This window comes from Pectinophora gossypiella, chromosome 5 (genome assembly GCF_024362695.1).
Source record: "Pectinophora gossypiella chromosome 5, ilPecGoss1.1, whole genome shotgun sequence".
NCBI classification, from domain to species: Eukaryota; Metazoa; Arthropoda; class Insecta; order Lepidoptera; family Gelechiidae; genus Pectinophora; species Pectinophora gossypiella.
Genome location: NC_065408.1, coordinates 3851105 through 3877031, shown reverse-complemented (window position 1 = coordinate 3877031; position 25927 = coordinate 3851105). Strand labels below are relative to the sequence as shown.

General features: G+C 34.0%; 1 protein-coding gene across 4 annotated transcripts in view; it reads left to right on the top strand.

The window, feature by feature from the left end:
* LOC126366630 (elongation of very long chain fatty acids protein 7-like) overlaps positions 1–25927 on the top strand; it is a 65316-nt gene that overhangs the window by 15872 nt on the left and 23517 nt on the right. For 2 of the 4 annotated variants that reach the window (XM_050009816.1, XM_050009819.1), the window contains exons 2-4: positions 6091–6320; positions 13131–13321; positions 21343–21423. In XM_050009816.1, coding sequence (XP_049865773.1) covers positions 6221–6320; positions 13131–13321; positions 21343–21423 — 372 coding nt within the window. In that variant the 5' untranslated portion in view covers positions 6091–6220. The other 2 variants (XM_050009817.1, XM_050009818.1) reach the window with 2 other exon arrangements.

The following is a 25927-nucleotide window of genomic DNA, read 5'->3' as shown; positions in this document are numbered from 1 at the left end:
GTTATTTACTGATGTAAGTGAGTAGTCGTTACATGAGCCATGTCGAGGGCCTTTGGCGGCTCAATCATAACCCCGACACCAGGGTTGATGAGACTGGTATTCCACCTCACAACCCACACGATAAGAAGTTGCTTAAGCCCCAAGTACGGCAAATCTTAAGATTTACAAAGCGATGGTAGTAAAAATCCATTTTATTTTTTAAATAAAGGCCCATTCCAGACATTTACCGGCAGGCACTTGGCTAAAAAAGAGATGTTATAACGTGCATAGCGTACGATGACCTCTGTGGTCCAGTAGTTGTGCGTTGATACAGGTACAGTCATGAGCAATATAATGTACCCACTTTAGGACTCTGTCGCACTAACATATTTGCCATTTAGTGGGACTTACAGTTCAATTTGTCAAAAAAGTTAATGTGACTTGGTACCAAAGTGTACTTATACATATTAATGCTCGTGACCGTACACATCCTGATATACGAACATAAGAATTATTTTTATACAATATATTTATAAAAAAATATATACAATACAATATATTAGAAAAACTTCTTATTGCACTTAAAATAAATATTAAAAATAAACAATTATAAATAGTTATATAGTACAACAGGCGGTCTTATTGCCAAGGTAGCAATCTCTTCCAGGCAACCTTGAGGTATATATTATATATCTTTATCTTTTTTATCTTTTCTTTCTTTATTATTTCAATTTTTCAAGAATATAATATAATAATGTAAAGAAAAAAAACATTCACCCGACCTTCCAAGAGAAGACAGATTATCTATCGCCCTAAAAGCCAGACTATGTCAAGTTTAAAAGTTTATATTACTACGTAGACTTGTCTTATGTAAAAACTTGTAGTGCGCATATCCGAAATATGCAACCTTAACCTAGATAGAGTTTAATAGTCATATTAACATTGGAATAGCCAACATAATATTGACACTCCGTTTCACAACGCGTTAGGAAAGTCAACCTTGGGTGTTTCGGCAAATCATGGATTCGTCGCCGCTTTATGAGTCGTGTGAAGGTCATAACATAATATAAACAGCATATACACACCCCACTGCTGGGCACAGGCCTCCCCTCAATCAACCGGATGGGCACGATGCATACTTTACCAAGCTGCTTCTCTGCGGTTAGTGGAGGTGTACAAAATGTAAGACAAAAGGCCTGAGGGTGCCCAGTTGGGCTTGAACCTCGGCTCAGGGTGTCACCTGAGAGAAAGAATTAATCGACCCTAGTGGGTCGATAGCGATTAGCGCTGAATGAGGGAGATAAACAGCTGAACGCATTCCGTGCCTACGTATTTTTTACTTTCATTTTGGCCGGCAGAAACCACGGAATTCCGCTTGTTAGAATCCTGATGCACCATTTTAGATGCTTCCATTCACATCATTTTGGTCTTTCTTTAAAACAACGTGGATTTGAACATGCTATGTATACGTAGGCCTTCCTCTTCTAACTCAACCACACACTGCATCATAAATCTTTTTTCTAAGGCTATTTTCAGTAGTATCATAGTGTCGATTTCATAGCTGGCGAGGAGTGAGTGCGTATACTATACATTTCTACCTATCCCTTCGGGGATATAAGCATGATATATTCCGATATTAAGAAGAGAATAATCCCACCGTCATCAGTTTTTATTTACAAAAAAACAAAACACAAACCATAAGTATATAAAACAAAGCGCGCATATAAAGATGAAATCATCAGACTCCGCATAATTTCATATATCATGATCGTGGTAAGGACACCACAATCGCTTCGAGAACGAACGACTGGTGTCGAAACTAAAAATAACCTTGTTATATGATTCAAACGTTTCAAATTAAAATATACACCCAAAGAAACTAGTAAAGGAATGCAACCATTTATTATTGCAAACGGTCAGTTGTACGAGTATTATTAATATAAGTACTTATTAATTTTGTAATAACTTTTCTATATCGGACTGGAAGCTTTTTGGTCTATAGTGTGGGTTGATGAGGTTGGTAGTCCACCTCACAACCCACACGATTGGAGGGTCAGGATTGTGAGGTGGATTACCAAACTTATCAACGCTGGTTTCAAGGTTACATTGAGCCGCCAAAGGCCCCTAATATGGCTCATCCTTAAGTAGTAGCCGGGAACATAGATTACACATGTCTTCTGAAGCGCTGATCAGACAATCGGAAGATCAGGTTGTAATGTCTTAACCAATTAATTAGGGATTAGAAAGTGCTTGTTGTGACATTTCCGCACTGGGGTTCGAGCCCTGGACCTCTAGACCGCGAGCCCATCTCGGGCATGTCGTGGTTTGAATACTTATAGCACTGTCCACCCCAATAGGATTACGAGCCTCAGTTGTAATTGTCCATTTAACTTGCCATGCAAAATAAAATAGAATACAGAAAGTCACTACAAATTGTCTGTAGACTATACACTATTTTTCTGGCTCTCTGCCTACCCCAGAAGTGATTATAAGTGCGAATGGTAAATATATTTGAAAATGTAGTAATAAGATGAAATATTTATTATTAAAATGGGGTTAAAATGAAGCTGGGGCGAATCGCTAATGTTTTATAACCTTTAAATACAATTTTGACATTGACTTTGCATTATGTAGCTCAAGTTCCAATAAATTGCCAGCAGTTACAGTGAAAGTAGCGAGTGCCGCCCTCTGCATTCGTGTTGAGGAACTAACGAGAATACAGGAGATAAACGTAGAGAAAGTTCCTCAAATATTTCTCAAAATATCCAGTTCAATAAATAGGAAATGATTGATGAATGGTTCAGGAATGCAATAAATATCTAATCTTATCTTATATAAATACTTATTTCTTACTTTGCATGGATGAATAAATAAAAGACAATATTACCACTACATTACGCTAACAAATGATCGTTGATTTGACAAAACTGTCATATTTGAAAACAATATTATTTTTCTGAGCGTACTGTATTAATAATAAAAAATAATAAATCCTATTAAAATTAAGAACATAAAATAATAATTTATTCCATAAAGCCATATTCAATCTTCGCCTATAAGATATATATTATCATGACAAGCCAAAGTTCGCCCACGTTTCACAGGTTCTACGTTCAGACGTTGATGGACTTTGCACTTTAAATTAACGATTAGACATTCACTAGTTGGAGGACACAATATTGTGTAACCTATCATTTTGGTTCAATTTCGTTGATTATTCATTAAAATCTAAAGTCCGCGCGAATATCAAAATACACGCAAAGGACTTATATACATTGGGTTTATCCCATTTTCCCGCACTAACCTAACCTGATAGTATCAACTAGAAAAGCGACTGCAAAATTCAGCTTCCACTCTAAAGTGAGAACCATCTGTGAGTAAAATGTCCTAAATGCTTCATAAAAACAAAACCTTACAAAAATTAAGTAAAATAAAAAGCTTATAAATCATTACTATTAAATTCAAAGTAATTTTTTTCATAAAAAAATGTCTTTCTTAAAATTCCAAATCCCTAACGGTTTCTTTCAAGCGTCTCTGACGTCAGTCGTATTTCCAAAGACTAATTAGTTGCGATGAACTCTCTGGTTGCGATCGTCAACCCGGTCACCTGTGTTAGCACGAGACTAGAAAAAGTAATAAAATAGAATATATTATAAAAGATAAAAAGAATATTAATGACCCGAAACGACGACATTCTTAAAGGATGTACCAATCTAAAGATCGTCACTAGCCGGATTAGCCGATATCTACTAATATTATAAAGAGGTGAAGTTTGTATTTATTAGGCATTGTTCAAAACTAGGTATCTGATTTAAAAAAAAAAATTCTTAATATTTCGAATTATTATTAATAATAGTGAAAATAGGTTCGTATTGATCTGTGTGTAGATAATATTTTTTATTATGCTCTATGCAACCGAACCCGTGGACGGTCGCTAGTTAAATATGTGACTTTTAAAACTTGCAGAAAACTTGTTTTCGGGTATTTTTATGAATTAAAATATCGTCTCATAGAGTAACACCTGTTAGTTCACGGTCGTTCAAAAAAAACATCTATTAGGTTAAACCCTCATATCGCTTATGCGTATACAGACATCATGTGATTTCCATTCAGCCAATGGAAATCTATTAAGAAAATTTACATAATATCTTAAACGGATTATTTTGTATACTGAGCAACTTGTTTTTAACGTGCGTAAAAATTAACACTGATTATTTTAAATGTGAAATTGAGAGACTTAATTGTCTTTTTTTTCTTTTAATATGAGTATTTTTTGTGTAGACTCCTGGTGCTAATAGGCTCGCATACTTACATCATATTATTATATATTAAGTATATATATGAAACCATACTTGTAAAAAATGCGTCTCTATATAAATATGACTAAATGTCAGAAATCTAAAAAAAAATTAACCAAGATAATTTTATACCTACGTAGTCTTTATAAAAATAAATTTAGATTGCTAAATAATAGTACCGTGTTTACTTTACGCAACGTTGTTTTAGGGACAAAATTATTGATAATAGTACCTTAAAATTACAATTATAATAATATCACAAGATTAAAGTAAATTATCGTGCGTTTCCATAAAACTTACGATATGGAATTGTGGGTAAATATTTCACATATCCGAAGGTTGTTTGTGTTTGAAGGTCCGGAGATGCGTTGCTAAATCTCAATCTCGTGTATATCACTAAATTGATGCTTGACACAGATACACGGAGTGTTCTTATGTACGCTGAGTCATTCGTACTTTTAGCATTTTTACGTATTTATTTTAATTTATCTTAAAATTATTTTCCTTTAAACATGTTTATTTTTTTATGTTTAATGATAATTATTATTTAAAAAATCATAAAATGTATACTTTATTTTAACAAAAGAAACGTTCGGCTATTAATAGGTGTAATTTAAAAAAATATTTTTTTCCTTAAAATAAAAAAATATTTGATTTTTATTGTATTATTATATAATTTTTTTTAAGTTGACATCATACGTAATTAAACTCAATTAAAACTTCCTTCGCAGTATAGTCCATATAATCAAGTTATTGTTTGCATAATCTTTATAAACGATAATTACTGGCTTAAATAATAACTTGTTAACCAAAGATCAGTCACGAATTTTATAGTCTTTTTTGTGGAAACCGAGTCATCGACACAAAAATTACAACGTTAACCTCTGGAAGGTACTAATTTGAATCATCCTGTGAATTCATACTACTCTTGAGGTATTATTAAAAAAATTGATTTTATAACAAAAGTCCTACACACAAATCCAACAAAATGTGATCTTAAAAAAAATAATGTGTAAATACCTAAAATATTCAAAATGTAACAAATTCATCTCAAACAAGATCTGTGCGTAGCTGGAAAACACATTGGACTTTGAACCAGTCAAGCCTGTTTGCTATCGTTGCAAAATCAACTTTTTGCATTGGTACTAAAGCGTAATTTGATTTGACGCAATAGCCACTTACGTCCTTGTGGTGGCGGGGGTATCATAGCGGTCGTGATTGGTGAAGTTTGCGCGGGCAATTCAATTGTATTTCGAACATCGACTCACGCGCACTTTCGCGTAAGCTTACGGTCAGGTTTTTACTTTCGTTCGTAGAAATGAGATGTGCACAATGCCATTGAGTTTAGCACGTTTAATTTAAAAAGAAAATGTCAACTTGTCTTAACAAAATTCGGTAGGTGCCAGTTTATTTAAAGAGTTTGTGAAAAATAGTCGTTGTTTTCGGAGGACAAAATATTTTAATCAATTTATTTTAAATTTATTGTTTTTGATATCTCAAAATGATATTGAGAGTGAATAAAGTGAAGTTTCATTCATAAAGTGATTTAAAGGTACTTAATAAATATTTTAAGTAGTTTGGTGCAAACAAAAGAATATATGAAAATATTTCCTAATTAAATATCACAAAATATAATTCCAAATAATAAAAAATAAATAATCAATATTAAATATTTCTATTTAAAAATTAAAACAGTTATTAAATAAATATCTAAATAAAATTAAAATATATATATATTTTAATTTAAAATTATTTATGCCATCATTTAGTTTTATTATTTCTTATTTCAATGTGTTCTTTATTTTTGTTTCAGGTGACAGCTTGCTACGGGCAAATTGTTACCGGCCTCCGTGCATAGACTGACCGTTAACTAAAGTGTTAGTGTAGTGCAGTGTAGTACATTTTGTATTTTAGTGCCTAAGTTATAAATAAAAACTGTCAAAATGTCGGGTTTCGTGAAAATAGCGATTGATGACTACTACTCTGATAGTAACTGGACCACGATCATCAACAAATATTGGATGCTGGCTGAAAGAGTGTCAGGTAAGATTATATTTATTTATTTTTTTCTTAATATACCGGGCACTTTTCTGCAATATCTAGGTATTTACGTATCATATTCCTTATCTAAAATATTGTACTCCCATTTCTAAACTAATTATAAAACACAATACGCTGTTATCTTACTAAAATAACAATATGAAAAAATAACTGAAAAAAAAATGCTGCGCGTAACTTTTATGTTAATAAAAGTTTTCTTTTTTATCTCCTTTTTTATACCTACATGTAGATTCGTAAATTTAGAGAAATTTAATAAAATCATAGCATACGCTACTTAAATAAATTAGAAAAATAAGTTTTTATAGCAAACAGATCAGAGAAAAGGGCGATTTGCATGAAATTTTTGAAAGCGTATCGAAATGCGTTCATGCTTTTTACGATAAAGTCAACGGAAAATCAGAATTTATTTAAAATTGAACTGAATGATTCTGATTATCCCAAATGGAGTTAAAATGGAGACACGCCTTTAAAATGCTACCTACAACAGCTCTATTTAGAGCTTTAACCAAGAAGGTTCGGTAATAAATGGTAAACCAAGTATTTCTAAATTTGCAAACTTGAATCCCAACGTAGAGAGCCATAAATAATCATAAGACAACTTGCAACCACTTTTGATATAAAATCCTAAGGTGGATATGATGAACTGGATGAACAGGCAATCAAGCCTTGCAATGTTAAAAAGAACTCAGTCTCCATGTTAATTTTTTCGACACATATCGGAAGATAAGCAGCTGAACAAGTATATATAATAATATGTATTAACTTAAACACATCCGCAACCTGTTCCGTAAAATGTGAAAGTTTCTTAAAACCTTTTAATGAATATAAAATCCTGTAAAAAGTGGAGATCTGATATCGCTTCACTGTTAAAATCATTATGATTCATAACATTTCCAACTTTTACTTTTGAAAAGTGAGCATTAAAAAGTCATTATACCAAATAATTCTTTACATTTACACATAATATCAACACAAAATATAACAGCCAATAAAAAAACATTATATTAATATTGTTGCTACAAAATATTCAGTATCAAATGTCGACTGTAGTTGCTGAGTAAATTAGCTATAAATAGAAAGAAACTAAAATGTCAGTTTTAAGTCATCTATTACTTTTTTATTTTTGTTAGTACTACTGATTTTTAAATAAATGAACAAATTATTTGTCAATGGAATAGCAATTTTTAAACGAAAAAAAATAATTTTTTTGTTGTGTGAAAGAGATGAGGCCTATACCCAGCAGTGGGTGGATACAAGCTGAGTAGATAAATAGATAGATTAAATTTGTATGAATCCGAATGGACGCTTTCTGACTATTGAAAAAAGGCGTTAAACATCATGCAACTAGGTTTACTACCTACTGGCCCTAGACAGACGTCCCATTTGAGCACTCCCAAATATCCGGGAACTGTCAATGTTCTGCGTTTATCTACGTAAAAGACAAAGATAAAAGGCAAAAACTACCATCGAAGATAAAAACAATAAAAAATCTTTGACATTAATTAGCATTACATAACAACAGATTACGTCATGTCAAGTTCACAACCCAAAAATCTTGTTTTGTGAATTATTTCGATTTAATGTTATTGTTTTTTAATACATAAGAAATACCCAGCTAATTTAAATAGCTTTGCATAATTCGCAAAAAATGCGGCAATAAAATGATAGCTGATGCTAAATGCATTATTATAAAATGTTTGTTCATCATTTATTTATCATTGGCCAATTCCAAATTCGGCTGCAAGTTGCATTTTGACCACTCCTGGCTCAGTCTACAATCTAAAGGTATTATAATATAACATACATATCTTATAAACAAATATAATTAAAAATTGTTTCGCATCTCTGGCGGGCACATCCCCAAATATTTCATTCAATTATTTATACAAAATTCAAATTATTAATTTAATTATAATAAATAGAAATAAACGCTAACCTTCACCTTCAGTTCCTTGACCTTCAGTTTCAATTATATACTATGTTATAAAATAACATACCCCTATATATATACCCTATATATATGGCTCTGCCCACCCCATTTGGGATTACGGGCGTGAGTTTATGTATGTATGTATGTATGTATGTATGTATGTATGTTATAAAATAAATAAAGATATTATTAAATTTCGAATTTTGAAATGTTTAGAAACAGATTTAGTTAATAAGTGGATACCTTCTCTTATTAAAGGTTACTTGCTTGCCTTAAGATACGATTATCTTGCCTTTATGTTTATTTAAAATACTAGACATAGAAATATTTACCCAATATAAAAACAATCTAATATATCAGGTATAAACCTCCTCCACTTCCTTTTTCTTTATTCGAGGATATGAGCGTCATGGTATTATATTATGTTTAGTTCTAGTGTACTTGTTCCCGAAAGTCAAAATATCTGTATGAATGACTTTTGGAACCATTCTGTTATTTTTTATTTACTGCTGCAAGTCCAGCAAAGAAAATTTAGTTCTCATCAAAAAATCGAAACACTTTCGATTTTTTCTTAACAAAACACATTTTTAATGTTTGAATTTGGAATAACATTAAGAAACAACCATTATACTACTTGCTTTAAAATGATATATAGTTTTATTTCTAATATTCATGTTTACTATTTTCGATTTTTTTATTGGGAAGTGTTAACCTTTTAATAAGTACTTGTCGTAAACTGACACCTACGTATATTTTGTATTCCTCATAATCGAAACTAAAGTACTTATTTATACGAGGTGTTTCGATATTTTTGATGAGAACAAAATTTTCACGACGCTTTTAGTATATTTAAGTATATTTATGAAAAAGCTATTCATTGCCTCAAAGACCAATGACATTTAAAGAATCTCACATAGTTCGCATACATTTATATACACTAGACAGTAGAAAGCACCATACTGGCTGACCATCATTCTAAACAATGATAGTGATACTTTCTCGGACCGGTTTCTCGTCGTTATAATATTATAGTAACCCACACTATATTATATATATCAATCTACACTTTATTCTAGAGTCCGTTATATAAATGAAATGAACACTTAATTTGCATTGTTTTTGAGGAAATTCATATTTTTCTGCTAAATAGACTGAAATGACAAGTACTGATGTTTTTAATATTGACGTAACGTAATTTAAGATCATATTTCCCACTTAGGAGTCAGAGGTACATTCACCGCAAGATGAACTAAGTACCCACGCCTCACCGAGCTTTCAGACCAACGTGATAGGTGGTGTAGTGAGCCGTAGAGTGGTCTATAATGGTCAAACCAACTGTTCTAATGAATTTTTTATTAAATATTATTTTTATTAAGGAATTTAGGTCCCCTATTGTTTTATTTTATCTCATTAATTGTACTGGCAACATAGTTACGGGTCAAAAGATAAAATATAATCCGTTATACAGATTAGGCTTCGGTTTCGGCTTACAAATAAATTGTTAAATCTTACCGAAGTTAAGAAACATGCACCAGAATTACTAAAATTGAATCACTTGTCAAAATTGTACTCTACATTTACCTATACCTGCCGAATAAGGAATAATATTTCACCGATATCAAGTAGCAGTGATTTTTTTTTAATATGCCATGAAGCTTGTAACGGTATTCTTCTCACTTCGAGAACACGTCGAACTATGAAGGTACTCGTATAAATTAAATACGAAAGTGATCTAAAGTGTTCCATAAAACTTATTTACAACGAGAGCAGTTTCCCGATAAATTGCCCAAAAAACAAAACATTAAAATATAATGTCTTTTACTTGTAACTTAACAATAGGCTTGATATTGGGTTTGTCAGATTCTATGCAGATTTAGTAAAATATTATACGTCAATGGATTCTAGTCTATTGAGAATCATCAATGATTATCACGTGCTCAATGGTGAAGGAAATAAAAGGAATCGTGAACAAACCCACATTTCCGAGAAATGCGTGTCGGAGGTATGTGACCTCACCTGTATTGAGCAGGTTGGAAGGTTCGACAGGCAGTCGCTTCTGTAAAAAATCGGCCCTGTCAAATGTTCAGGACAGGTAACCGGACCCTGTGGGATAATGCTATAGAGAGATGTCATATTCGGATCTACTTTAGAAATCACTTACTTTAAGGTTTTAATTTATTTTTTGGTAATATTTTTTACCTCAATGACTTTTACATTATTTTACTTTTATAAATCAGTTCAAATTCAAATAAAAAAATATATTTATTCAATAGGTAACATAGTTTACATTTCGTATTTTTTTACATAGGAAACGTCTCATCCACTTCAAACTACTGCAGCTTCTCACAACCTGTATAGCCGAGGAAAAACAGCTGCAAGAAAAATGTTGTTGCCCTAAAAGTTCTTTAAGCGCAAAAAAGCATAAAATATGATTACACGATTTAGTAATTTGGCTGCCTATTATCTCTCTCTCTATTTAAGAGCTGCGCTCTTGTCGGTGGAGTAACCGCCATTCCTCTCTTCTTCCCGCCAAAACCTTCACCTCCCGATACGACACGACCTGCACCTTCTAAGCCTCTCCTCTTTTAAGCTTCTGCCTATTATAAGTTAAATTATTAAATGATGTACTCATTACATGGCTTTTTATTATGCTAATATATTTATAAGAATGTATAAATTGTGTGTGAATGAAGTGAAAATTGTTGCTTAAAGTATATACTTACCGCAACGGGGCATTTTGCTCGCTAGTTTTAATGAGGTAGAAACTAGATGCACAAATGCAGGCAGCAGCACTGTTGAGAGAATTTAAACTGCCTTTTTTCAATTGCCTGATTCTTTTTCATCTTTCAGTCAGGATACTTTTAAAATAACATCTAGGGCATGTGCCGAGGTTTTTCTTGCAGCTTCTTTTCCCCGGCTGTACAGGTTGTGAGAAGCTGCAGTAGTTTTAGGCGGATGAGACGTGCGGTATGAAAAATTGACGTTTCAAAGTGTAGCAATGCTACCTACTGAATAAAGATATTTTTGAACACACACCACGTTAGTCCACATTTTATAGCAATTTATCACGAATTTTAGCTGGACTGCATGATGAACTGTCTAAATTTACGAACGTTTAACGACACCTGATGGGAGAAATAGCCAATTTTTATCCTTGTTCATGTTTATTTTTATATAAAAAAACATACGAACTTACTACAGCAACCCGCTGTAGAGCAGCGTGGTGGATTATGTTCCATACCCCCTCCTCTGTGATTTGAGCCTGTGCCTAGCAGTGGGAAGTAAAATAGGCTATTTATGTTACGTTACCTTTATTCACCTTAAGGGTATTGGGACCCTCGCCATATACGTTTCGGCTACAATAGATGGCGTAAGTGTAGCCACACCATTCGATGATCGATTTTTTTTGTCATAGATAAACTAAGCTGAATGAGCTCTACACCTTTTTGCTACTACTTGAAAGTCTAGAGAACCTACAAACAATAAAAAAATATTATAAACCGTTCCCGTTTTCTTCAAGTTTACTCTGCGTCTGAAGTTGTTGACAACTTTTATTTAAATGTTCTTTTTATGACTTTATTATTAGAAGCTACATATAAAAACATTTTGCGCCTCATGTCATCAATAGTTGATACTATCTATTGATCTTAACTATTGTATTACCTACTTTTCACAATCGATATTATCGATGCTATCAATAGTATAATCGAGAGTCGATAGTATCAATAGCATTAGTCATTACCGAAAGTTACTATCGCTACCGCACTGCTTTGTTTTTTTAATTAGCGTGTGCTTATTAAAAATAACGATAAGTAGTAAAACAAAACTTGAAATCGAAATTCGAATGTTTCTTTTAAAAAGACAAAACCATGCGAACTTATTTTTTTTATTTCTTTTTAATAATATAGGCTCGCGTTTGACCACAATCTCACCCGATGGTAAGTGATGATGTGGTTAAATAGCAAATGCCTCTTCACTTTAGCTTTGAAAACCAACAATTTATCTTATTTTTAGAAAACCTAATTTTGTTTTCCTCAAGACAAAGGTCTATAAAGTAAACTTAGTTGCAAACAGCAACATTTGAAGCGAGCTACATACTTGAGACAAAGACTTTTCTGTAAGTACATGCCAAACGATTCAACCGCTGTATTAGTTACTTTCTAAAGCAGAATACAGTGTAACAATAACACAAATAGAAATAAAAAAAATATTCTAAAAAATAAAACATAAAATAAACAGCCTATATACGTGTACGTCCCACTGCCGGGCACAGGCCTCCCCTCAATCAATCGGAGGGGATTATTGAGCATATTTCTCCACGCTTCTCCACTCCGGGTTGGTAGAGGTGTTTTTACCCACGATAATAGCCGTAATATTAAACCGTATAATATTTAAACATAAATCTTAAATACAAATAAAAACCTTAAGGGAGATGTTTTGATGTGGCAACATTGTTAGATAAACTAAAAGTTTTGTTATTTAAAAAAATAGACATACTAGTATATGTATCACTTCCCATCAAAAAAATCTCAGAATTTGCTAATTTATGTTTCGTTAGGATTATCAGAAAAATTTAATATAAATATTATTAAAATAAATTTAAATATATTATAATTTTACATTATTTATAAGGTTTTTAATTCTTAATGTAAATGTTCGAAATTCAAATTTTAAATACAATCTTACGTTTTGTTGAACAATAATTCGGAAGTTTATTTTTATAAAAATGACAAATATATTTCTATATAAACTAGGATATGCAGAAACCACACAATTCCACTTAGTATGGTCTTGGTAAGATACACCACTCTCTGGCATGTAGTTCATAACATATTTTTATTCAATTATTTCTTTAATTTCAGATCCTCGAGTACAAGGATGGTTCCTGTTCGACACACCGCTGGCGACGCTGGCGATGGTGGTCGTCTACCTCAGCTTCGTCATGGTCATAGGCCCTCTATGGATGGCTAACAGAAAGCCCTTCCAAATCCACCAAGTTTTAGTCTGGTACAACGCCTTCCAAGTGTTTCTATCATCTTATATGTTCTATGAGGTGAGTTCTTAGTTTTTATATAATTATAACATAAGGGCTTGTTACACCCACCTGTCCGGCAGGCTAGATGCGTCCAGGTCACGGGTGATTACCATGGCTACTCTCCACCAACTCGCTCGAGATCGTGGTTTCCATGGTTACCACCCGCCGATTTGCTATTAGACTACACGATCTGATCGGGAAACGGGAGTTGGTGGGGAGTAACCATGGCAACCACCGTGACCTTGGCGCATCTAGCCTATCGGACAGGTAGGTGTAATAAGCCCTATAAGGTTACGACTACATCCCAATTGGTAGTGTCAGAGGTACATCCATCACAAGATGACCTTAGTACCCACACCTCACCACAACGTGATGGATGGTGCGCCGTATAGCCGTCTATAATGGTTGCGCCAAATGTGTTAGTGTGTACGAAAAATTAATAACTAATTGGTGCAAATCCAATAACATAACATAACATAAACAGCCTATATACGTCCCACTGCTGGGCACAGGCCTCCCCTCGATCAACCGGAGGGGGTATGGAGCATACTCCACCACGCTGCTCCACTGCGGGTTGGTGGAGGTGTTTTTACGGCTAATAGCCGGGACCAACGGCTTAACGTGCCCTCCGAAGCACGGAATCATCTTACTATTTGGGACAATCACCTGATTCAAGCCTGAAAAGTCATTACCAAACAAAGGACAGTCTCACAAAGTGATTTCGACAATGTCCCCATCGGGAATCGAACCCGGACCTCCAGATCGTGAGCCTAACGCTCTAACCACTAGACCACGGTTAAAACCGGCGCTTTCCGTAATTATTTATTAAGTACTTCTAACAATAAGTAATAAGGCTAGTTTCCAACTAGTCAAATCAGTTACGTTTTACTAAACGTCAAAACACGAAATTACTATGGAATTTGTATGAAGCACACTGTGACGTCATAGAAAAACGGGACAAAATGTCGCACTTATTATTACGTATTTCTTGATGAAAATTCATAAATAAATTAAATACAAAAACAGAAAATGTTTTTCGTATTTAGAATTTCATAATTTATTTTGAACCTAGAACACGATCCAATTGTAAGTTCTTGTTCTTTGTCTTTGATAAGAGTGGAAAAAGCAAAAATGGTGTGTCAAGGTCATAGAAAGGGGAATGGGCGTCATCTTATGTATGTATGTGTAATCAAAAGATTTCCGCTCTCCAACAAAACCAAAATTTAGTTTTTGGAACATAGAACATACACACTTACATGTCGATGACGCGACTTTCCAACGTCGCGTCTAATGAGATAAAGCTTCTACGCTCACCAAAATTCAAATTCAAATTCAAAAATATCTTTATTCAGTAGGTAACATAGTTACACTTTGAATCGTCAATTTTTACATGACGAACGTCTCATCCGCCTAAAACTACTGCAGCTTCTCACAACCTGTATAGCCGGGGAAAAGAAGCTGCAAGAAAAACCTCGGCACAGGGCCCTAGACGTTCTTTAAGATGTATAGAAACGATATTTAATTACAAAACACTTCTACTAATAACTCATTATCCAATATCTTGTAACCCAGCTTACAAAGTAAGTAAACTAATTACAACAAAGGGTTTCTATAACCTCAATACATCAAACTTGTTCCTAAAGTCAGTAAATGCAATAGTCTAAGATCTTCGTGTCAAGGCGCTGTATTACTGACAATCATCAGAGTCATATACCCGGAACGACCGATAAAAACTTCCCAACCCCGATTTTATTACAAGGACAATAAAGCCTAATTTGTATTGTATTGTACTGTAACTAGTATGTAATTATTATAATGATTTTAACCAATATTTTCTTATATTTGAGGCCGATACTCAATGTCGGATCGATAAAAAGTAATGCAATTAGATATTATTAGCCTAATAGTATTAGGACTGCAATTATTATTTGAACTGCAATACAGCTAAATTGCAGATAAGATGTATTGTTTTTTTACTATTGGCATAATTAATTCGAAACTGTAAACCGACTACTTAAATAAAAAAAAAACAAATTCCTATCTGCGTAAAATCCTGACAGAGGAAATATGTTCTTTCTAACATGATGGGACATTATATGATCGTCATCGTCATCAATTTTAGAGCCACGCTCTTATCGTAGCGTTCTCCATTCTTGTCTATCAAGGACCAATTCTACCTGCAACCAAACGGTCCATAATTTTAAATTTAAACTACGAATCGAAAGTTGTCGCAAGTCATTTATCTCTCTGGTGGCCCTGGCCATTAGGGATTAAGGGGTGAAATTATCTGTCTTTAAAAAAAATACTGTATACCATAAGGTCAAGGCTGTAACCAACAAGTAAACAATTAAATAAAAGATTTTAATACTGGCAATTATGATTGCATAAGTTGTAACCGGTCATCATTTAGTGTTCCGTCAGCAAAGCGTAGAAACCCTATTTTTAATAATATAATTAAATTACATACCCTTGAGCTCACAGCGGTGTATAAAGCTGTTTATGTTACCAACCGCATAGCGATGAGCCTCATTCCTGTGTAAATTTTTAGTTCATCATATTAAAAAGACACAATCCTTTGTCGGTTCTTACGACATGACTGAGAATATAAACATACGCGTTCTATGTTTTTATTCGCTTTCAATCCATTAAAGGGTCAATATTGTAATAATAAGTATCTATCTTATCATTATTGTATTAACAAAAGAAAACTTGATGTAGTTTTATCAAACCATTGCTCTCCATTTCAAACCAAACAGCTGTGGCAAATTCTAGAATTTCACACGAATCGCGATTACGAATGTCATATACAACATGTATCATTTTCCTATTACTGTACGGAACCACTACGCGTAACGAAACGCTTGACTGATTCTTGTCGTAACCTGACGTACAAGTAGAGATGTGTAGTGTTGTGGGTAAATAAATAAATCCATTGGTAAATATGAGTAAAAAGGCCAATATACATATATAGGTATCGAAATGCACGAAAAAGCATAACCGTTACTTTTTTCTTTTTTAGAGAAAAAAGCCTTCAGCGACACGCACCCTCGTCCTCTATTCCTCTTCTGTCCCTTTCTTTTTTTCTTACCTCTCGCTCTTCCACTCTGGTTAACCGAAAACGTCTTCACTCGTATCTTCTCTTTCACACACGTATCTTGCATCTCTGTCTCAAGTACCTGTCTCTCTCTCTCTTACTTTTTTAAATCATGACGGTTTTTTTAGTCACTTAAGAACATTTCTATCTAAATAGAGTAGAGTTTTATTTGAAAATCAGCGTTGTGGCACTCCCTCAATTTCGGAGTGTCACAACATATTGCTGAGCTGACGTCCCTTTTTACCGACTTCAAAAAAGGAGGAGGTTCTCAATTCGACCGTATATTTTTTTTTTTTTTTTATGTTTGTTCGGGCATATCTTCGTCGTATATGAACCGATTTTGATAATTCTTTTTTTGTTTGAAAGGAGATATACCCAAGGGGGTCCCATGTCAAGGAAGTCAGGATCTGATGATGGAAGACCAGAGAAATCGAGGGGAATTTTCAAAAATCGTAGGAGCGACTAGTGCGTTTGTAAAGTCATATTGATCGGATCGATCTTTAGGCTTCGGGAAAACTTCCCGACCTTCGAAAACTGGTCAGCATCAGGGAGATACCCTATGGCCCGGCAAAACTATACAACCTGGAGCAATTTTTCTTTCACGAAACGTATTTAAATCTTGATCAAATTCAATCGCCGGTGCAAAAAAACAAAATGGCGGAAAAAAAAATGGCCGCCATACAAAATTTTGTCGATTTTGGAAGAAGCCCGTTTGGGTAAAAATAATGTATGGGGCGCTTACTCAAAACGTCATGTAGAGTACGGAAATACTTTCTGGTCACCAAAAAATGCTCCGCATCAGAGAGATACTCTAGGGCCTGGCAAAACTATCGCACGTGAACCAATATTTCTTTCAGAGCACTTATTTAAATCTTGGTCAAATTCCATAGCGCGTAAAAAAAAAACAAAATGGCGGAAAAACAAGATGGCCGCCATACACAATTTTGTTTTTTCAGAAAATTTCTCGGGATATAAAATATATATCGGGGTTGTGATCGGATCGTCATGTTAAGTATGGAAATACTTCCCGATTTTCGAAAACTGCTCCGCATCAGGGTGACACCCTACGGCCTGGCGAAACTATCACACCTGAACCAATTTTTCTTTCACGAAACCTATTTAAATCTTGGTCGAATTTAATGGCCGGTGAAAAAAATACAAAATGGCGAAAAAACAAGATGGCCGCCATACAAAATTTTGTTTTTCCAGAAAATGTCTTGGGGGTAAAAATGATGTATAGGGGTGTGATCGGAACGTCATCTTTGAAAACTGCTCCCAATCAGGGAGACATCCTACGGTCTGGCAAACCTATTGCACCTGGATTTTGTTTGTTTCCACGACACCCATTTAAATCTTGGTCAAATTCTGTCGCCGGTGAAAAAAAACAAAATGGCGGAAAAACAAGATGGCCGCCATACGAAGAGGGACAGTTTCGAATAAACAGGACACGCGAGCTGCTTTAGCAGCGAGCGAACCACGCGAAATCTACTGTATCTATATGTATGCGTGAGTGTGTATGATAGCAGCTTCCACTGACAACCACATGTGTGTATGTACACATACACATGTGTGTGTGTGTGTGCGTGTGTCTGTGTGTGTGCGTGTATCTGTGTGTGTGCGTGTGTACGTGCGCGTGTGCTCGTGTGCGTTAGCGCGTGTGTGAGTGTGTGTGTGTAAACATGTTCATCAATAATAATTGTGATCACTACTAATAATATATTATATTATTATAATATATGAATATAAATCAGAAAATCTGTCTGTCTGCATCCTTGCTCGGTCTAACCATCACTTAAAATCGTAAAATAAAATAAAATTTTTAACAAAAAAAAAACCGACTTCAAACGCAAAACTAAAAAGCAATAAATAAATTTACTTCGCACAAAGTAATTAGTACGTATTTTCAATTAGTTAATTAATTTATAATTCTGAAGTCGGTGCCAAGTAAATGCTACAACAACCCTACTACAATATCAAATTACTATGTACACACAATATTGTTTAATACCTATATCAAAGCAATAACAAAACAATGTCAAACAAAAAATTACAAAACAATCAGTATTGAAAAATATATGAATCGGTACTTCGTTGTAGCATTTCCTTGGCACCGGCTTCAGAATTATAAATTAATTAACTAATTGAAAATACGTACTAATTACTTTGTGCGAAGTAAAGGAGACTGAAAAGATTACGTACAATCCTGGGCCAGGATGTAATAAGATGAAAATGGTGAGAATTGTTAGGTTTAAACATAACAATCCTTCACTGTGAATTCTGTAGGATTTGACAATCGGAGAGCTGAGATCGTGATGATTTAGTCAAAGTGAGGTTATGTTGCAATCAGATTGATTACTACCAATTACCACAGTGCAAAAGATGTTTTTTACGGTCTTAGACGTTTTTCCAATAGGAATCTCTTTATCCGGAGAAAAAAATTGTATAATTATGTTACACTCCAGACCTTAAACTCTCTCCAAAAAAAAAATGTCAATCCAATCATTACTTACTTATCAACGTGAAAGAAGAAAGAACAAACAAACACACTTTCACATTTATAATATTAGTATAGTATCCGTTACCATACAGTACAGTTCACTTTGGGTCATGGTAAGCGACAGGTATGGATTTGAGGAATGGAATATGGAGATGAAATGTGTAAGAATAAAAGAAGAACATATTTTATTAATATTTTATTCGTCTTCTATTATAATCAAAATGTCGTCAAATTATGCAGGAGGAACAATATTTTGGTATCTGTTTAGATTAGGGTTGTTTACTTACAGATTGAGGTGCAAGCCATCTCCGAATAACTGACAGAATAGTTTCATTGTCTAAAGCTCGTTGACCTAGTGTATTGCAGCGACCAGTTGCAATCCCACAATTAACACAGCGATCCATAGTTTCAACAATATCCAATCCAAAAGCCGGCGAAAAAGTCCAAAATAACAATTCCAAGTCAAAGGTACGCGCGATCTTCAGTGTCCAGGGTGAAAGCAAGAGTCGTTGGAGATAGTTCGAGTCGGAATCCGTAAAAACAAAGCAGAGGTCGTCGAAAATAGCAAACAATTGGGAAAGCACTCAAAACGGCAATGGCATTGGCCGGCAATTGTCAATGTCATAGACAATGTTATGTCAGTGGCATAGACTAAATACAGATTTTAATCGATATGAAATCGATAATCATTATTACGTACAATATTTTGTTTTTCAGTAGGTAATTGTTTTTTATTATGTATACATAATGCGACACTATTAAGTACTATTAAAATAGTCTAAAGGTGTGTATTGTTACCTACCTATTGTGGATTTTTTCGTAAATATACTTTAATCGATTATATTTTGTTATTCGATAACATCACGGAAAGTATTTTTTTCATATTTCTCCTCTTGTAGATTGAGAAATATGTTGATAATTTATATTTTTAGACATAAAAATATGACAATTTTTTTAGTTCATATTCCAACTTATTACATTTTGGCCCACAATTTTCAATCTCCTTTATTTATTGCTTTTTAGTTTTGCGTTTGAAGTCGGTTTTTTTTTTTGTTAAATTTTTTTTAGAAATAAGGTTTAATTACTGTGTTCACTCCTACTGTACCAATACCTACTTATATCTAAAATAAATGATTTTTATTTTATTCTATTTTTTGTAATAATATAATATTTATTTAAACGTAAAACATGTTCGAGTTTAATATAATTATGTTTAAAAAAACATGCTTATTATTATTATTGCGTATGGCAGACAAATATCTTGGATCAAATATCCAGCTTAAGCTCCCTTAACCAAGTCTCTGCTGCATCCGTCACACAACGCAGCTCGGCTATACCACCTGGGAACCGGTGCAGAGGACACTCGTTCACTATGTGAGATATGGTTTGGTCCGGGTGACCACATTCACAGTAGTAAAAAACATGCTGTATCTACTTTATTACTTCATTAATTATTTGTTATTAATAATAACAGGATCTATATAGATTTTATTGGTATTTATTATTACAATTATTATTTGGTAATTACCTATATACCCATCTCTACATTCAAGTCGACGTTTACGTGCGCGTTTACGTTGCGTTCACGTGAAGCGACGGAAATACGGCCAAGGTCCTGTATGTGGGAATAATTGGCAATTATATAGACTGTCACCTTGTAAGTTTAAATTTAATTGCCTTTGTCTCGTTTAGACGTGTGATTTAGACCAAAGTTTAGTAGTCTTTGTTTATGTGTTAGAACATAAGTTACAATACACTTCTTACCAAAACATTGAAACACCTAACAAAGTTTATGTTTCATAAGAATTACTGGACTCATCTGATTGTCTGATCAAGTAAGATGATTCCGTACTTCAGTTGACACGATAGGCCATTGCTCCCGGGCGTAAAAACACTTCCACATACCCGCAGTGGAACAGCGTGGTGGAATACGCTCTATACCCCCTCTGGTTGACTGAGGGGAGCGTATTCCACCACGCAGGCAGGCCTCCGCCTGTGCGCAGCAGTGGGACGTATATAGGCTGTTTATGTTATGTTAATAAATAAATAATTAAGAATAAAAACAGATGTCAATTTAAAGATTTATCATAGACGGCGATACGGCTCACCTATCACGTTGATCTAACAGAAAGATCTCGGTGAGGCGTGGGTACTTAGTTCATCTTGCGATTAATGTACCTCTGACTACCCAATTGGTATGTAGTCGAGAGCTTATGTTGTTATTTGTACAATTAGATATTCTTCCGGCCAAGTAGTTGATGCCATCTGCGGCATATCTACATTAAGTCACGTCAAAAAAAGTGTCGGTTGTGATGTCAATGACCGATCTAATCAAGCCCCTCACATTGCTCATAATTACATACTTACTTAAGTAAATAGTACCCAGAACCGACTGCGTAACATGCCCTCCGATGACGATAAGATTTTAATATTATAATTTGTTTTCAGCACTTAATGTCGGGGTGGTGGGGAGACTACAGCCTATCATGCCAACCAGTAGATTACAGTGAGAGTGAACAAGCCAGAAGAGTAAGTACATTTACCATCCCTTTCTTATTTGAACACATTTAATTATACCTATACTACGAATACTAATAAATAAACATTCAGACATTGATAATGAATCGATGCAAATTTTGATAAAATGTTAACACGTTCGCTGTGTATGAACCACATATGAGGCAATAAATTTGAAACTCATACGTTCATGTCCCATATACAGGGTGTTAGTGACATCGTAACGAAAACTTTGAGGGATGATTCAGACCATGATTCTGAGTTGATATCAAGTGGAATTTTCCGTCGCAAAAGTATGGATAGGAAAACAATTAAAAAAAAACACAAAAAAAATTCGTGAATTTTTTGACAGGAAATTCCACTTGATATCAACTCAGAATCATGGTCTGAATCATCCCCCTCAATATTCGTTACGGTGGCACTAACACCCATACCTACTTGTATGGCTACCGTATTGTACTTGTACGGGGTGTAAGTAACATCGTAACGAATACTGAGAGGGATGATTCAGCTGATTATTCTGAGTTAATATCAAGTGGAATTTTCCATCGCAAAAGTATAGAATTGAAAATAATTTAAAAAACTAAAAAAATACATGATTTTTGCGACGGAAAAATCCACCTGATATCGACTCAGAATCATGGTCTGAATCATCCCTCAAAGTTTTCGTTACGATGTCACTAACACCCTGTATGAGGCACATATGAGAAGGAGAAAATGGGAAAATGCGAAGGTTTTTCAGATTACTTTCTTTTTGCCATAGTGTGTCTATTTACATGAATTCCAATGTGTTCATCGATTCTCATTTTTAGTTCCACAGTGAACGTGTTAAGTTTTTATAAAGCAAGCGAGAATACGATATACACTAGTACTATAAATTAATATAATAAATAAATTAGTATGTATTTTTTATAGCCACCTAATAAGTATACTTAAGGTCGTTCAAAATCCCACCTGCCGAGAACCAAAACAAAACTCAAAATTATACAAAACGCCCAAAAGAACAAACCTGACATCACCTCTAAAATAAATCTAAGAGAAACTCAATTCTATAATAGTACAAGTATAAAAACTGTTAAAAGTGCTTTTATTATGTGCAAAGTCATAGAAAGTGAGACCAACTCGACGCCACAGATAACGACCATAGAATAACACCGCAGATGTTACATCACAACCCCCATCAACGCTATTATGCAATAATCTACCTATTTTCACTCTCACATTTTTGGTTGATTTTGAATCGTTAAAACTTCATGTAATAGGAAAATTGTGGTCTAGCTCTAATTAATGGATTCACGGTGTAAAATTATGTAATAAATATTTTAACTAATAAAATTTAAAAGTGCAAGAGAAATTTTACCAGCCCCTTTAATTAGGAGTGAAAGTGTCTTTCAGCAAACACGATATGCGTTCTGTCGGCAACACAGATTTTGGGCTCAATTTATGTGTCGCCGGTTTTATTTACTTTTTATGTTCAACATTCTCCTGATTATGAATCGATGAAACAGTTTTCTGCTTTCTTTAAAAAAAACATGCAGTTAAACAACTTTATTTTTTAAGTTTTTTTTTTAAATCCTTCAACACACAAAATAATAAGTACCTACTGTATCTCGGTTTGTGAATTTGTGTAAATATTACAACCTACTAGCACTTTACTGAAATTTTAAATCAAAACTGACCATTTTTCCTAATCTTCGATTACAGTATATTAATAATGTCACGGGTTCGATTCCTAGTTAGGGCTCTAAACCACTGAATTCGATTTAATGAATTGACATCATGTGGTCTCTGGGTGCACGTTTAGTAGCAATAGGTTGGCTCCCATTTATATAAGACGTAAACATAGCTGGCGATGAGTGAGTCAATATACTATACACATCTGCCTACCCCTTGAGGATTACAGGCGTGATGCTCTGTTATGTTCTATTATGCAATATTATAAGAATCAACATAACCACCATACTTCACGACGATCGAAAGTTACAACTATCGATTACGCATCTTATTTCCGAAGGTACTTTCGTTCGGTGTCTGCGTTACGTCGGTTAGTCTATGGCCGGTCAAGTTCACTCAACGGCACAGCATCACGACATACTTCGTAACTTTCCAACGTTTTGTTTGTTCACCTTCGGTATTCGAGTGAAATGACAAGTACCATTGTTGCTTTAGCTAATAGGATGAGGAGTGCCTTTTTGAAGAAAAAATGGCTAAGCAATGTACCTAGTTTGTGGGGTTCCGTAGTGAAAGTGGTAATAATAACGTAGTCATCATCACCAGCCCATTAACGTCTCCACTGCTGGGGCACGGGCCTTCCCTATGGATGGATAGGGAGATCGGGCCTTAAACCATCACACGGGCCCAGTGCGGATTGGTGGTTATTAACGACTGATAATGCAGCCGGGACCAACGGCTTAACGTGCCTTCCGAAGCACGGAGGAGCTCGAGATGAAAACTTTTTTTTTTGTGGTCACCCATCCTATGACCGGCCTTTGCGAAAGTTGCTTAACTTCAACAATCGCAGAACGAGCGCGTTTACCGCTGCGCCACCGAGCTCCTCATAACGTAGTATTAACACTTAATTTAATATATGATTTAAATGTGTGCCTCATTATCTTATTTTCTAGCACTTAAAAAGGTAGTTATGGATGGGAAGTTCACATTACCTGAGTATGTATAACGTTGATAAAAGATCAGAAAATATGTATAGAACACGACAGATATTTTTAAACACGACAAAGTTTTATATGATATCTGGGGGGTTAAAATGGCCACATGAAAGCAATTTATCTAAGAAAGCAATGTTGCAATTTGACATTTGCGCATATAAAACTAAGTGCGCAATGCAAACAAATTTCAAATTGCAATATTGCTTCCTTAGATGAATTGCTTAGATGTGGCCGTTTTAACCCCCCTGATCTTTTTTAATGTTTTAAATACTCATGCTGAAAGCAAATCAAAATTCTACCGCATCATACACTGTATCAGAATTTTCAGTTTTAAGTAAAATTATAATCACTATAACAAAATAAAAAGGTCGATTTTTGTTTTATTAATTTTAAAAATTGGCATGTCATTCAGTGACATTGCGCGCCGAATTCTTCTAACGACCTCATTAGCTTTTGCCTTAATTTTGTAAAAATACGCCAGACTTGATTTAGGCCTTCTATGAATTTTATAACTAAAAATATATAAACACATGACTTGGCTGTATGGGCTATGATCCCTTTGCCTGTCCTACGGACAAAATAACAAAAACAAAAAAAACGACCTCATTAGTTGAAAGCATACTATGATTTTTCTATAATCTTATTGCAGCAGAAAAGTAAAGCACTTTTAATAAAATATTTTCTGTTATTGAAAAAAAAAGTAAAACACAAATCATTTATCATTACAAAATCTCTATCTGTACAATTCTGTCCTATTGCAATTGGCCTATAATGTTTTCTCACGCCATTTTCTTGCTGTTTGACGCTTATTAGTGATAAATTCCATTTAGCACATTGTTTAACTTCATTACCATGCTTTGTTCCTTATTAGTGTAGTATAACAAAGACATGAATGAAGGGAGAAGGGAAAAGGAAATAACAAAGCAACAATTTAGAGGTCTTTTTTGTCCCTAATAGTGTTCACGGAAATGTTTCGTTATACCATAATACATTATTATATCACATTATTAATAAATAAATAAAATATTTTCAACAATTTAGAGGTCTTTTTTGTCCCTAATAGTGTTCACGGAAATGTTTCGTTATACCATAATACATTATTATATCACATTATTAATAAATAAATAAAATATTTAAAATATTTTATTTTTATATAAATATAAATAGATAGGTAGGTGGATACTTTTTTAAATAATCGTCTTCTATACCAATTTTGAGGGTCGCTAAAATCCGCAGCGAACCCTAAAATGTACTTTTGGTGATATTTTTTGTAATTGATTGAATGCGGATGTCAAACTTCTAGTAATAAATTTCTTTTAGTTTCTTTTTGCCGCAGGGTATAATAGTGATGCCTTTTAAAGTTACCAATATCTAACATTATTGACATTGTGATTATTACATAGGTACTATATAGACTCGCGACGTAATCCCATAAACGTATAATATTGGTGACTAAAAATAGAACAGGGGAGTTAAAATGGCCACATCGAAGCGATTCATCTAAGAAAGCAATATTGCTATTTGACATTTGTTTGCACTGCGCACTTACTTTTATATGCGCAAATGTCAAATTGCAATATTGCTTCCTTAAATGAATGGCTTCGATGTGGCCTTTTTAACACCCCCAGTAATAAGTCCGTAAAGTAGACAAATCTTATCTTTATTTCCTACAGCTTTTTTTAAAACATGGAAAATTCAAAAGGTTTTGTTTAAGTGCAATTTATGCGTGGTAAATAACTTTTTTAGGAAGTTTCTTAATATTTTTAAAGAGCATAAGATTTTCTATATTAAAGGGATAGTTAGATAAAACTAATAAGAAACTTATAAGAGTACTTATGTCTATTAGAAGT